General features: G+C 45.4%; 1 protein-coding gene across 2 annotated transcripts in view; it reads right to left on the bottom strand.

Moving 5' to 3' along the window:
- The window catches only part of GAB1 (GRB2 associated binding protein 1), a 164,513-nt gene that overhangs the window by 38,178 nt on the left and 110,153 nt on the right, over nucleotides 1-16,182 (bottom strand). For both annotated transcript variants that reach the window (XM_073549783.1, XM_073549784.1), the window contains exon 3: nucleotides 9,550-9,757. In XM_073549783.1, coding sequence (XP_073405884.1) covers nucleotides 9,550-9,757 — 208 coding nt within the window. The remainder of the gene's footprint in view (nucleotides 1-9,549; nucleotides 9,758-16,182) is intronic.

Raw genomic sequence — 16,182 nt, 5'->3', positions numbered from 1 at the left:
ACTTTTGTTGATGTTTCCAGGTGGTTCCATTATTTTGTCCAACCCCTGTGTGTGCGCATATATACACACACATATATTATATATACATAAACACATTATATACATACACACGTACATATATATATATATATATATACACACACACAACTATATTATATATACACATACATATATACACATATATGTGTGTTTTGAACACAGATTGTGCTCAAATCCAGCTCAAAAAGCAATCTGCCCAAACCTCAGACACAAAAATGGCATTTCACTGGAGCAATTGATTCTTATCTATTTTTTCCATTTGGTAAGGAGACAGCACATGAGAAAATACGCATGAAAGATGTTAAAATATATAACTGAGTACTGTGTATACGCAACCGGGGGGGTTAGCGTTATAGTACTATTTTTATGCACTTAGAGAGATGTGTAACCCACTATAAGCACGTTTCCGCTATTGTGCATTGTTCGTCAAATCTTTACATTTTGGCACCAGAAACAATGGGTGTTTTCATCCTGGCTGCCAAAACCACGTTCAGGGATACGTATACAATTCTCCCTAAAGCATTTTTGGATTTTTTTTTTTTTTTTTTATTGAAACAAAACTATTTTGAAGCATAAAGCTTTGCATGCTAACAGAACAGGTTCTCACTATAGGAGCAGTATTATCAGTGAGTAATAACCATTTGCAACCAAAATTAAAAGGCCATGAGTATGAACTGAACAAATGTGTATTTGTATATTATCGCATATGTTGTGAAATAGGCGGCAGGGCTCCAGAGAAGGGCTGTGTACCCAGATTTCTAAAGATGTCCAAGTCAGAAGAGTCTTTACTTACTAACAGATAGTTGCCATAAATGACTTGTTAGCAGACTTTACTGAGTAGAGAACGGTGAAGTCAGCAACTAATCGTTCAATATCTCCGCTTACTAAGTCAGCGTTATCCAAAGCGTCTTATGAAACCCTCCTTTCTCACCAAATCTCATTTTGAGTGTAGCTATAAGTTTATGTATAAGGGAGTTTCCCACTGTTCTGATGACCTACACTCAGGATCAGTATGCAGTCCTTTCACTGCCCGTTTCATTTTATCTGCTAGATGACACAAAATAAGAATGCAATTTAAACTGGAATCATGAAGAAAATGCTTTTTGTGTGTAAGGATTGCAGTCACACATTTGTTGTAGCGCCCCCTGCTGCCCTCATGGTTCCCTCTTCGAGCATACAGCTAATATGACCAGTGATGGAGGTAACGATACAGCTAATGGTCCTCTCGTGCAGACAGTGGACTGATTCCTGCTCGTGTAGGTCATCCAGTAAGAATCAGTGCACAAAAGAAGTCTTCTCCTAATCCCTGGGCACATGCTACTGTTCTAAAGGCCCTTTTACCAAAGTCAATAATTGGCCCATATAAACATGCAGGCAATCGCCCAACGAACGAACATAACATTCATTCGCAGGATGCATGCATTAAAATCATTAATTAGCCGCACTGTGACAGAGGGGATATGCTGACGATAACATGTACTGTATTTGGGGACAGAATGATCACATTAGCATTTAGTCTGTCACCATCATTGCTTCTAAATACGTAGAAACATGAGCCACACTATTTGAATATAGTCAACAAGGGTAAATGGGCCATAAAAAAAAAAAACGAAAAAAAAAAGGAAATCTGTCAGTAGGTACAACTCTGCTAAACAGTATATGTGGGCACAAAGGTCCTAGAAAGTTGAATGAAATGAGATCTTGATAGCTGCGATCTGATGTTTTATTCAAGAGAAATCCACATTATTGATAATATGTAAAGATGTATGGGCCGGACACTGATCTCCCTGAGAATCTGCCTCCAATGATTATTGTAAATCAAAGGGAGAGTTACCAGAGTGAGACATGTAATGACTGTCAGTGATCATATACAGCTCTGCAGTGGGATCAGGAGAACAAACAATACAGTACAGCAGAGCTTAAGTCTGCCTCATTAGAAACATCTGCAGCTTCCATCTAACAGGCTGCCAATGAGAGGTAAGGGCAGGACAGCAGAGCGGAGAAATCTGCAAATGTGTTTGCAATGAGACCAAGTTCTTCTGTGCTGTGCTGGCTCCAACCTTATTGTAGAGCTATGAGCGATTATGAGAGCAGTATCAGTCGTCACATGTGTCACACTGGTTTAGTTTAAAGCAAGCTCTGGAGGCAGGATGTCAGGGAGATCTGTGTCTGGCCCACAGACCTAACAGCTCATTTACATATTAAGAAAAAAGTCAAATTTCTCTGGAACAAGACATCGGATTGCAGATATCAAGGCATCACTTTTCCTTAAAACATGTATTTGGGTTTTTTCAAATCACTTAACTGGGTAAATATTTAAAATGTGAGAATTCCCTGTGGAGACAATGTGAATGAGGCGATGTAAAAAAAAAAAAAAAAAGCAACAAACACGTGAGAAAATTGAATGCATGATAAAACACAACAGATTTCTCTCTCTGCTCTGCATGCCCTTAAACTATATGAACATAATGGGTGATGCATTTCAATGCCAATATTTCAGACCACCACACACATCCACGGTAATAACCATTAAATCTGTAAAACGTTCAATCCAAAATGCTAGGTGTGAGTGAATGAACACCATGCAGAGTGCACCTGCCGTTACAAGAAGAGCACTCACTGCCAGGAAATCTTTTTGCTCTCAAAATCTTCAAGTAGTAGATAATCTTCCTCTGAGGCGACAGACGTTGACCCATGTCTAATTTACCGACAAAGTGACACAGGAATGAACAGTACAATGTGAATGTCTACACAGATATATTGCCAGAGCACTTTTATTTGTAAGGACAATGAAATCGATTGGATCCATAATGTCACTGGTTTCACAAACATGACATGACTACCTGAAATGCTGCTGGGTCTTCCTGCCCGATGTCCTGGAGGGACAGGACTCTTACTGTGTGTGCATGTATACAGAGATACCTGCCAGCTATTGACAGTGGGTTCAGAGAAGCCGCCGGGTACCAACCCGGATGGAAGTCCCCAGCAGCTTTACCGCCCACTGTCCATGACTAACCGGCCTCTCCCCATACACGAACGCAGGAAGAGACGCCACGGCATTTCAGATTCAAACATACCTGTCCGAGATCACACAGCCAGTGTCGGGTACATGTTGCCCATGGATCGGGCAGTATGCATAAGCTGTCAGGCTACCTTTCACCAGCTTCCACAAGGTGCCACAGAATAATGGCTTGCAAGATATTGACTTTTCATATGTCCCCAGCTACTTATTATAACACTAGATGGAGGCCCGATGCTATCACATCGGGATGGCAGTAATGTCACGATGGGGGCAGGCTTTGCAGCCTTGAGAATCTCTCCCTCATGTGCTCACCCACATATCCACTCTCTCTTTCCCCATGTGCTGACTTCTCCCGTCTGTGCTCGCTTCTTTGACCTATCAACCCCATGTGCTATCCCCCTTGTCTGCTGTCTCTCTCCTTCCTGTGCTGTGTTCTCCCCTCATGTGCTGTTACGTTTGAGCTGTCTCCCCCCTGTGCTCTCTCTCACCCCTGTGTCTGACCACGTACAGAGCAACCACAGCTTCTGAGCAGGGGAGGAAGCAAAAGACAATACTGACATTACAGCAGGAGATTGCAGAGGATACATTTTGTAGAGGTAAAATATTGTTTAAAAACAGTCAGTGAAATATTTTACCTCACAAGATGAATCCTCCGTTATCCCCTGCTGTAATTTCAGAACTGTCTTTGCTTCCTCCCCTGCCCAGGAGATGTGGTATGCTCTGTACACGGTCAGACACAGACAATTTTTAAAATGAACTTTCTTTCATGTGAAAACCCCTTTAACGTGCTTCCTCAGCCTGTAGACACGTCGTGCGTCTGCTGCCAGGATCAGCCGAATGATTCATTGCACCTGCGTGGAATTCACGCAGGCTGACGGTGTTCTGCTGGTGGTACAGTGCAAGAGGCTGCGTGAGTGTGTGTGCGTGAGTGAGAGTATGAGGGTGAGTGTGAATTTGTGAGTGTGACAGTGTGAGTGGTGCGTACGGCATATAGTGTGTGTGGTTGTTACGGTGTTCCGCTGGTGGTACCGCGCAATAGGTTGGTACCAGCAGCAGTTTCCATATTGAGACACCCATCACTCGGGTGTCCCAATATCGTGGTCGGTAAACTTCCTCCCCTTGGAATTCTGGGATACGCTGACATCTGGACAAAACAGGAAATGAAAACATTACAAGGCAATTATATAAATATATATATAATTTATAATGCTGCTATTGTAAAATGGCAGAAAATTCTCAGAATAAAAAGCAGGATTTGAAAATCTGTATCATATCTGGAAGGAAATGCGCATCAGTTTTCAGCACTGTGGATTTTGATGCAGAAAATATGTAGCAGCTATAGCACAAGGACATAGGTTTTTAAAGGAAATTTGTCATTATGACTTGACCCATAACACAGGGGAGCGGAAACTCTGGCATATGGACAGATGTCATTTGGTCTGGTCTTGGGGCAGACTCCCTGTGGACTACAGTTCTTTTAATACTTCCACAGTGTACGCGCACAAAGCATTTACTAGTGCACTGGCCAGCGACGTCTACACAGCAGCCTCAGTGTCTTCTAGGTGATATACAGTTAGGTCCATATATATTTGGACAGAGACAACATTTTTCTAATTTTGGTTCTAGACATTACCACAATGAATTTTAAACAAAACAATTCAGATGCAGTTGAAGTTCAGACTTTCAGCTTTCATTTGAGGGTATCCACATTAAAATTGGATGAAGGGTTGAGGAGTTTCAGCTCCTTAACATGTACCACCCTGTTTTTAAAAGGGACCAAAAGTAATTGGACAATTGACTCCAAGGCTATTTCAATGACAGGTGTGGGCAATCCCTTCGTTATGTCATTCTCAATTAAGCAGATAAAAGGCCTGGAGTTGATTTGAGGTGTGGTGATTGCATTTGGAAGGTTTTGCTGTGAAGGAAACATGCAGTCAAAGGAGCTCTCCATGCAGGTGAAACAAGCCATCCTTAAAGGGAATCTGTCACCTATATTTAGTGATATCATGTAAAGATATCACTAAATTGTGCGTCCCATAAGGATTCTAGTCGGGTCTTTGACTCCCGACCCCGCACCTTTGAGGCATAAATACCTTTTTTAGCTTGTTGTGGATGCATGCAAATCACCGTGGTCCGGTCCGATGGGCGTGGCTTAGGAGTCTTCCCCCCCCCCACCTCCTCAGCTTGCTTCACGTAATCTTCGTCTGTGAATACCACAGACACCGTTGGTTTCCGCGCTTGCGCAATGTAAAGGCCCCCGGCGCCTGCGCAGTATGCTTTGCCCCACTGTGTTCGAAGCATATAGTCACTACTGCGCAAGCGCCGGTATTTTCCAGCGCGGTCTAAGAGAAACCCCTTCACAACAGCCAACCAAGTGAACAACACTCTCCAGGAGGTAGGCGTATCAATATCCAAATCTACCATAAATAGAAGACTGCATGAAAGTAAATACAGAGGGTTCACTGCACGGTGCAAGAAACTCATAAGCATCAAGAATCATAAGGCTAGACTGGACTTTGCTCAAAAACATCTAAAAAAGCCAGCACAGTTCTGGAAGAACATTCTTTGGACAGATGAAACCAAGATCAACCTCTACCAGAATGATGGAAAAAGAAAAGTATGGCGAAGGCGTGGTACAGCTCATCATCCAAAGCACACCACATCATGTGTAAAACACGGCAGAGGCAGTGTGATGGCTTGGGCATGCATGGCTGCCAGTGGCACTGGGTCACTAGTGTTTATTGATGATCTGACACAGGACAGAAGAAGCCGAATGAATTCTGAGGTATTCAGAGCCATACTGTGTGCTCAGATCCAGCCAAATGCAGCCAAACTGATTGGTCGTCGTTTCATACTACAGATGGACAATGACCCAAAACATAAAGCCAAAGCAACCCAGGAGTTTATTAAAGCAAAGAAGTGGAATATTCTTGAATGGCCAAGTCAGTCACCTGATCTCAGCCCAATTGAGCATGCATTTCACTTGTTAAAGACTAAACTTCAGACAGAAAGGCCCACAAACAAACAGCAACTGAAAACCACCGCAGTGAAGGCCTGGTAGAGCATCAAAAAGGAGGAAACACAGCGTCTGGTGATGTCCATGAGTTCAAGACTTCAGGCAGTCATTGCCAACAAAGGGTTTTCAACCAAGTACTAGAAATGAACATTTTATTTACAATTATTTAATCTGTTCCATTACTTTTGGTCCCTTTAAAAACAGGGTGGCACATGTTAAGGAGCTGAAACTCCTAAACCCTTCATCCAATTTTAATGTGGATACCCTCAAATGAAAGCTGAAAGTCTGAACTTCAACTGCATCTGAATTGTTTTGTTTAAAATTCATTGTGGTAATGTCTAGAACCAAAATTAGAAAAATGTTGTCTCTGTCCAAATATATATGGACCTATCTGTATATACAGCAGCCCCAGCGTCGCCTAGATGATTTATATACAGCAGCCTCAGCGTCTCCTAGATGTATATACAGCAGCCTCAGCGTCTCCTAGATATATATACAGCAGCCTCAGCGTCTCCTAGATGTATATACAGCATCCTCAGCGTCTCCTAGATGTATATACAGCATCCTCAGCGTCTCCTAGATGTATATACAGCAGCCTCAGTGTCTCCTAGATGTATATACAGCAGCCTCAGTGTCTCCTAGATGTATATACAGTAGCCTGTGTCTCCTAGATGTATATACAGCAGCCCCAGTGTCTCCTAGATGTATATACAGCAGCCCCAGTGTCTCCTAGATGTATATACAGCAGCCTCAGTGTCTCCTAGATGTATATACAGTTGCCTCTGTGTCTCCTAGATGTGTATACAGCAGCCTCAGTGTCTCCTAGATGTGTATACAGCTGCCTCGATGTCACCTAGATGATGTATATACAGCAGCCTCAGTGTCTCCTAGATGTATATACAGCTGCCTCAGTGTCTCCTAGATGTGTATACAGCTGCCTCGATGTCACCTTGATGATGTATATACAGCAGCCTCAGTGTCTCCTAGGTGATGTTTACAGCAGACCTCCCACTGCTTGAGTTCTTTAAACGTTACTGAATAGTGTTGAATTTCTCACTTTACTCCGAGCATAGATGCATATTTAATCTATGTCACCTTAACTTACTGTTGTGAACAGTTTTTTTTTTTTCAAAACTTATCACAAAAAGTTAACTGCACTGCAGACTGACCAAAGCAAACCTGGAAAAACAGTTGCTTCCTACCAAATAATTCTACACGCGTCAAAGAGAAGAGGTTCCAGTATTTACCATATGGATGAGTTAATTAAAGGTGTGACCAAGTATAGCAGGATAAATTTAAAGGGAACCCATCAGTATTATACTGATTACAATGATACCTTGGTGATGAAATCCGTCTTCTGGTTGTTGTTTAATCTTTATTTTCAGATAATGATATGGTCGTGCTTCAGGGAGGGCCTGTGTGTTGGGGGGGGGGGGGGGGGTCTTCATGTGATGCTCTGATTAGCTATTCATACTGAAGACGGCTGACCGGTCACTGATCCCTCACTGACCTTCCTCCTAATTTACATAATGAATATATGCACATACTGGAAAAAAAAAAAAAAAACCTTCAGGCAGGTACCAGCCGTGGCACCTGCGCCGCAGCATAATCGCAAGTGTACTGTGTTTATACTAAATGTGGTTGAGCTTATCATGATCGCAAAAAAAAAAAAAAAATCCATTTGAAAACGGCACCTGTCGTGCCTGCGCAGTAGCAGCTATCGGTGTATATAGAGGTGATCCGATAGCTGCTGCTGCTGCACAGGTAGCGCCATCTTGGAGTAAACATTTTTTTATTCTCTAGCATGATGACATCGCCCGTGCAATAGCAGCTATCGGATCACCTCTATATACCCCGAGAGCTGCTATTGCGCAGGCGCACTGGGCGCCATTTTCAAATTTATTTATTTATTTATTTTTTTTACACGATCAGGATAACCTCAAACACATTTATTATTAACCCCTTCATGACCAAGCCTAGTTTGACCTTAATGACCAGGCCATTTTTTGCAATTCTGACCAGTGTCCCTTTATGAGGTAATAACTCAGGAACGCTTCAACGGATCGTAGCGATTCTGAGATTGTTTTTTTCGTGACATATTGGGCTTAATGTTAGTGGTAAATTTAGGTCGATAATTTTTGCGTTTGTGAAAAACGGAAATTTTCAAAATTTGAATTTTTATTCTGTTAAACCAGTTATGTGACACAAAATAGTTAAGAAATAACATTTCCCACATGTCTACTTTACATCAGCACAATTTTGGAAACAAATATTTTTTTGTTCGGAAGTTATAAGGGTTATAAGTTGACCAGCGATTTCTCATTTTTACAACAAAATTTACAAAATTTTTTTTTTTTTTTTTTTTTTAGGGACCACCTCACATTTGAAGTCACTTTGAGGGGTCTATATGGCAGAAAATACCCAAAAATGACACCATTTAAAAACTGCACCCCTCAAGCTACTCAAAACTACATTCAAGATTATTAACCCTTCAGGTGCTTCACAGGAACTAAAGCAATGTGGAAGGAAAAAATGGACATTTAAATTTTTCCAACAAAAACTTTTTTTTTTTTAGCATTTTTTTCATTTTCACATGGGCAACAGGATAAAATGGATCCTAAAATTTGTTGGGCAATTTCTCCTGAGAACACCGATACCTCATATGTGGTCATAAACCACTGTTGGGGCGCACGGCAGGGCGTGGAAGGGAAGGAGCGCCATTTGACTTTTTGAATGGAAAATTAGTTCCAATCGTTAGCGGTTGCCATGTCGCATTTGGAGAGCCCCTGTGAGCCTAAACATTGGAGCACCCAATTTCACTTTCAACAGCCAATCAGAGCGATCGTAGCCACGGGGGGCTAAGCCACGCCCTCTGTGGTGAAGTACAAAGGGTCCTGTCACTGCGGGTCGAGTGACCTTTCAGTGACCCGCAGGAGGGCAATTAATTCATGATGCCTATGTGGCGCTACAGGAAAACCAAGAATAGTGATTAACTGCACATGAAACGTGATTATGCTGCAGCGCAGGTGCCACGGCTGGTGCCCGCCTGCAGAAGATTTTTTTTTTGCAGTATGTACATATATTCATTATGTAAACTAGGGGGCAGGTCAGTGACGGATCAGTGACTGTCAGCAGGCTGCATTATGAATACTGAATGAAGCAGAGCATCACATGATCGACAGTGGTCCAGAACTAGTCCAGTGACGGCAAGCAGGGACAAAACATAGCTTTCCAAAACACATTTAGTGATAATACAGGCATCAATAGAGGCTGATAATACATTCTAGGAGTAAATGCTCATGACTGTTTCCATTTAAGAAATAAGACTGATGGGAAATACCTTGGGATTACATAAAAAAATACACAAACTCCTTGACTTCTGAAAGGTAGACATTCACTAATCATTTCACTAAGGTACATACATTTCCAAGATTTAAAGATTCAAAAGATTGCTCCTTAGGAAAGACATTACCTTGCTGCCTCTGGTTTCTTGCTTTGGCAGTTGATTAGCAGTAAATAGTCTGGGGGGTCCTCGTGGCTGTTCGACTCTAAAGGAGGTACGTTGAGAAGCTGGTAGGGTTGGGGAAGTTGACCATGGTGTGAATAAGCAGAGACTTCTGAACCGGCGGTCATGGGGATCTCGATGGGGGCTTGCACGGGAACATTGCTAGGTTTCACATCTACAGAAGCAAAGGAGAATGACAAACAGTAAGCTCCCACTGACGGCATGTCCTCACAAGCAAGTCGCCAGCAGTTCTGGATTATAAGAGGAAGTTGCAGGAATTTTGCCAGTGAGAAAGTCTCAGAAACGCAACTTTTTTAGTTCTTCCACAATAGAAAGGATGTTTGCCTTTGTCTACAAAATTGTGGTCACTGGTCTATAAAGAGTAGGCCGTGTTCACACTTGTCCTTCGTGTTCTACATTTCTGTTCAGTAATAAGAAAAGCAGGAGCCCTGCAAGAAACATGTCCGTCATATGACAGACATAAAAAGCTGACAGATGGACCCCATTGACTATATTGGGGTCTGTTTGGCTTGCAATCATTTAACTGTACAAAATAGCACAACATGCTGTGCGTTTTATTTCCCCAGCTAGAACGACGGACTTTGCGTCAGAGCCTGCGACACAAGTGTGAACTTTGTAAGGCCTGTTTCCGTACAGATCAGATGTGGAGCGCCCCTTAAATGGCTTTATAGAACCAAAACCAGGATGTATCATTTCATCTTTTTAGTGGTGCAATCCTGAACTGCAAGGCCACCATTCTGCAAGACAAAACTGCACTAGATCTGCACTGTATAAACAGGGTGCCACACTCCGAGATGTGGTCAAATACAGAACTGTCACTCACGGTGTGTAACGGCATTGTGGAGAATGCAAGAAGCTAACCCCATACAGTGTACTTGCCTTACTGGTGCTACAGCTCAGCTCCCAGGGGAGTGAATGGGATCTAAGCACAGCACCCAGGTACCTCCATTACAGTGTATGGGGCAGTGCTGTCCCAGCCCAGAATACCTGTACTTCCCAATACCATGGCAGCTGAAAAGTCATTGCTGGATCTCACACCTGCAGAGTTTAATATTGATGACCCATCATTAATATTCAAGTACTGACAACTGCCTTTAATAAAAAAGCAAACAAAAAAAAACATTTACCGTAAGTCAAATTCTGGTTTAACCTTAACAAGATGCATAAATGTATAAAAATCTGTGTGTGTAGGGAAACAGTGAGCTCGTCTTTCGGTGTCCTGATGGGGGTCCCAGCAGTGAGGTTCATATCCTCCCCAATCCAAAAGTAATGGTATATCTGTACTTCCTATAGCTGGAAAACACCTTAAAGGTCAGTGTCCAGCCCACTGCACACTCATTGGCTGCTAGTATCTGCCTCAGTCCAGCCCTATGCACACTCATTGGCTGCATCTTCCCCAGCACTGCCCTATGCACACTCACTGGTTGCATCTGCCCCAGCCCTATGCACACTCATTGGCTGCATCTTCCCCAGCACTGCCCTATGCACACTCACTGGTTGCATCTGCCCCAGCCCTATGCACACTCATTGGCTGCATCTTCCCCAGCACCGCCCTATGCACACTCATTGGCTGTTAGTATCTGGCCCAGCCCAGCCCTATGCACTCATTGGCTGCTAGTATCTGCCTCAGCCCAACCCTATGCACACGCATTGGCTGCATCTGCCCCAGCACTGCCCTATGCACACTCATTGGCTGCTAGTATCTGCCTCAGCCCAGCCCTATGCACACTCATTGGCTGCATCTTCCCCAGCCCAGCCCTATGCACACTCATTGGCTGTTAGTATCTGGCCCAGCCCTATGCACACTCATTGGCTGTTAGTATCTGGCCCAGCCCAGCCCTATGCACACTCATTGGCTGCTAGTATCTGCCCCAGCCCTATGCACACTCATTGGCTGCATCTGCCCCAGCCCTATGCACACTCATTGGCTGTTAGTATCTGGCCCAGCCCAGCCCTATGCACACTCATTGGCTGTTAGTATCTGGCCCAGCCCAGCCCTATGCACACTCATTGGCTGTTAGTATCTGGCCCAGCCCAGCCCTATGCACACTCATTGGCTGTTAGTATCTGGCCCAGTCCAGCCCTATGCACACTCATTGGCTGTTAGTATCTGGCCCAGCCCAGCCCTATGCACACTCATTGGCTGTTAGTATCTGGCCCAGCCCAGCCCTATGCACACTCATTGGCTGTTAGTATCTGGCCCAGCCCAGCCCTATGCACACTCATTGGCTGTTAGTATCTGGCCCAGCCCAGCCCTATGCACACTCATTGGCTGTTAGTATCTGGCCCAGCCCAGCCCTATGCACACTCATTGGCTGTTAGTATCTGGCCCAGCCCAGCCCTATGCACACTCATTGGCTGTTAGTATCTGGCCCAGCCCAGCCCTATGCACACTCATTGGCTGTTAGTATCTGGCCCAGCCCAGCCCTATGCACACTCATTGGCTGTTAGTATCTGGCCCAGCCCAGCCCTATGCACACTCATTGGCTGTTAGTATCTGGCCCAGCCCAGCCCTATGCACACTCATTGGCTGTTAGTATCTGGCCCAGCCCAGCCCTATGCACACTCATTGGCTGTTAGTATCTGGCCCAGCCCAGCCCTATGCACACTCATTGGCTGTTAGTATCTGGCCCAGCCCAGCCCTATGCACACTCATTGGCTGTTAGTATCTGGCCCAGCCCAGCCCTATGCACACTCATTGGCTGCTAGTATCTGCCTCAGCCCTATGCACACTCATTGGCTGCTAGTATCTGCCCCAGCCCTATGCACACTCATTGGCTGCATCTGCCCCAGCCCTATGCACACTCATTGGCTGCATCTGCCCCAGCCCTATGCACACTCATTGGCTGCATCTGCCCCAGCCCTATGCACACTCATTGGCTGCATCTGCCCCAGCCCTATGCACACTCATTGGCTGCATCTGCCCCAGCCCTATGCACACTCATTGGCTGCATCTGCCCCAGCCCTATGCACACTCATTGGCTGCATCTGCCCCAGCCCTATGCACACTCATTGGTTGCATCTGCCCCAGCCCTATGCACACTCATTGGCTGCATCTGCCCCAGCCCTATGCACACTCATTGGCTGCATCTGCCCCAGCCCTATGCACACTCATTGGCTGTTAGTATCTGGCCCAGCCCAGCCCTATGCACTCATTGGCTGCTAGTATCTGCCTCAGCCCAGCCCTATGCACACTCATTGGCTGCATCTTACCCAGCACCGCCCTATGCACACTCATTGGCTGTTAGTATCTGGCCCAGCCCAGCCCTATGCACACTCATTGGCTGTTAGTATCTGGCCCAGCCCAGCCCTATGCACACTCATTGGCTGTTAGTATCTGGCCCAGCCCAGCCCTATGCACACTCATTGGCTGTTAGTATCTGGCCCAGCCCAGCCCTATGCACACTCATTGGCTGTTAGTATCTGGCCCAGCCCAGCCCTATGCACACTCATTGGCTGTTAGTATCTGGCCCAGCCCAGCCCTATGCACTCATTGGCTGCTAGTATCTGCCTCAGCCCTATGCACACTCATTGGCTGCTAGTATCTGCCCCAGCCCTATGCACACTCATTGGCTGCATCTGCCCCAGCCCTATGCACACTCATTGGCTGCATCTGCCCCAGCCCTATGCACACTCATTGGCTGCATCTGCCCCAGCCCTATGCACACTCACTGGCTGCATCTGCCCCAGCCCTATGCACACTCATTGGCTGCATCTGCCCCAGCCCTATGCACACTCATTGGCTGTTAGTATCTGCCCCAGCCCAGCCCTATGCACTCATTGGCTGTTAGCATCTGTCCCAGCCCAGCCCTATGCACTCATTGGCTGTTAGCATCTGTCCCAGCCCAGCCCTATGCACTCATTGGCTGTTAGCATCTGTCCCAGCCCAGGCCTATGCAAGTCATCCCAGCACTGGGGCAGTGACAGCACAGTGATCCTGTCTCCTCCCATCTGAGGATTACAGCACCAAAACCTCACATTCACAGTATTTCTAAATATATATCTATGTATATTTATTACACACACCACATATACAATCTCTCTCTCTATATATATATATATATATATATATATATATATATATATATACACATACATACATATACACACACACACACACACACATACATATACACACACACACACACACACACATATGCATACATATATATATACACACACACACACACACACACACACACACACACACACACACACCCTTTTTGTTTCATGAGGTGCATAGATACATATATCTGTACACCAAAAAAAAAAAAAAAAAAAAAAATAGAATTAGACTTACCAGTAATTCGGTTTCTAGGAACCTTCCACGGACAGCCACCTTGGAGGTTGTCTCCCCGCCCTAATAGGGGACAGGAACACAAAGAGGTTAAATAACCCTCCCCTTTCTGCTACCTCAGTGTTTTTTCTGAACATACTAGCATGAATAGTTACCGCCAGTAGAGCAGGAATCATCAGGTAAATATATCATATCGGGAGGGAAATTAGTGCTGTCATGGAAGGTTCCTGGAAACCGAATTACCGGTAAGTCTAATTCTATTTTCTCTAGTCACCTTCCACAACAGCCACCTTGGAGTCATGCCAACGTTAATTTATTAGGGAGGGACTACGACTTGCAAGACGCGTCTGCCAAATGTCAGATCCCTATTGAAATCCAGTCTATAGTGTCTAGTAAAGGTGTGCACAGAGGACCAGGTGGCCGCTCTGCATATCTGCTCTGAAGACGTATTTCCTCTTGCTGCCCAGGACGTAGCGACTGATCGAGTGGAGTGGGCTTTTAACGACTCGGGAGGAGAGAGATGTCTTGAAGAATATGCCAGAGAGATGGACTGCTTGACCCAGCCCGCTATCGTCTTCTTTGCCGCTTTCTTCCCCTTATTTCTTCCTAAATACTGAAGGAACAGGTTCTGATCGATTCTCCAATCCTTGGTTGCTTCGAGGTAACGGAGAACTACCCTGCGGACATCCAGGGTATGAAACTTTCCTTCCTTCGGGCTAGAAGGATTTGGGCAAAATGAGGGCAACACGATATCCTGGCTTCTATGAAAGTCTGACACCACCTTGGGCATAAAGGAGGGGGGTCTAGGCGTAGTACTATACTGTCTGAATTGAGTAGGAGGTAAGGTTCCTGTGCCGAAAGGGCCTGTAGCTCCCCCACCCGTCTAGCTTATGTGATTGCCACAAGAAACACTGTTTGAGGGCAAGCATTTTTAATCGGATTTCTGACAGGGGCTCAAACGGGGCCTGTGTTAGGCTATTGAGTACTAAATTAAGATCTCAGGGAGGAACCCGATTAGGGAGCGAAGGGCGAATTCTGCCTGCCGCTGTCATAAACCGCTTGACCCAGCGGTGTTTGGCTAGGTCTTGGTCAAAAAAGGAACAGATACTCCAAGTACGTTGAAAGTATAGGTAAGCCCTAGATCTAACCCTTTCTGCAGGAAATCTAGTATTTGGGCAATATTTGGGTGGGTGGGGTCAGGGGCCCCCTGAAGGCACCAGGAGGAAAATTTTTTCTATACTTTGCCGTAAATTGCATTTGTTACCGGCTTTCTGCTTTTTTGAAGGGTCCGGATTACCTCATCCGACAACCCTTTGGCTCTCAGAATGTTGGCCTCAATAACCAAGCTGCTAGACATAACTTGGTTGGGTTCGAGTGTAGTAATGGACCCTGAAAAAGGAGGTCGGTCTTCTGGAGTAGAAGCAAGGGACCTTCCTGGGCCATGTCCAACAGAGTGCTGTACCAGCTTCGTCCTGGCCACATGGGAGCCACCAGGATTGTCGTGACCCCGTCCGCTCTGATCTTTTGTAATGTTTTTGCCAGCATCGGGATTGGTGGAAAGGCGTAGGCCAGTCTGAAGACCCATGGATGGGCAAAAGCATCCGTCCCCTGGGCTCCGTACGTGGGACTGAGGGAGAAATAGGTCGCTGCTTTTGTATTTTGCGCATTCGCAAACAGGTCGACCTCTGGGTCTCCCCATCTCGAGGCTAGAGCCTGGAAGACCTCTTGGTTTAGACACCATTCTCCTGGATGGACGTCCTTCCTGCTCAGGAAGTCTGCCTGGATGTTTTCCGACCCCTTCAAGTGTACCGCAGAAATGGATAACAGGTTCTTCTCTGCCCAGAGGAAGATCCTTGCTGCTACCTTCTTTAGGCTGGCGTACCTTGTGCCCCCCTGGTGTCTGAGATATGCCACCGTGGTCACGTTGTCGGAGTATATCCGAACATGATGGTTCTTGACAAGGGTTGATGCGGCCTTCAGTGACTCTTCCACCGCCATCAACTCCCTTAGGTTCGAAGATCCGGATCTTATGTTCTGGGGCCACTGCCCCTGGAAGTATGAATCCTCGACCACGGCTCCCCAGCCTCTCAGACTGGCGTCGGTACATAATATTCTTAGAGGAAGCTGATCCCAGCTTACTCCTCACTTCAGGTTTCGGTAGTTCAGCCACCACCAGAGGGTCAATTTTACATGTCCCGGAAGTAGAACCCTTTTTGACAGGTTGTTTGGATATTTCTTCATGTTTATCAGGACATATGACTGGAGGACTCGCGTGTGAGCTT

This window comes from Dendrobates tinctorius, unplaced genomic scaffold (assembly GCF_039654945.1).
Source record: "Dendrobates tinctorius isolate UK_male_01 unplaced genomic scaffold, ASM3965494v1 ptg000161l, whole genome shotgun sequence".
In the NCBI taxonomy this organism is placed as follows: Eukaryota; Metazoa; Chordata; class Amphibia; order Anura; family Dendrobatidae; genus Dendrobates; species Dendrobates tinctorius.
This window is presented reverse-complemented; position numbering and strand designations above follow the sequence as displayed.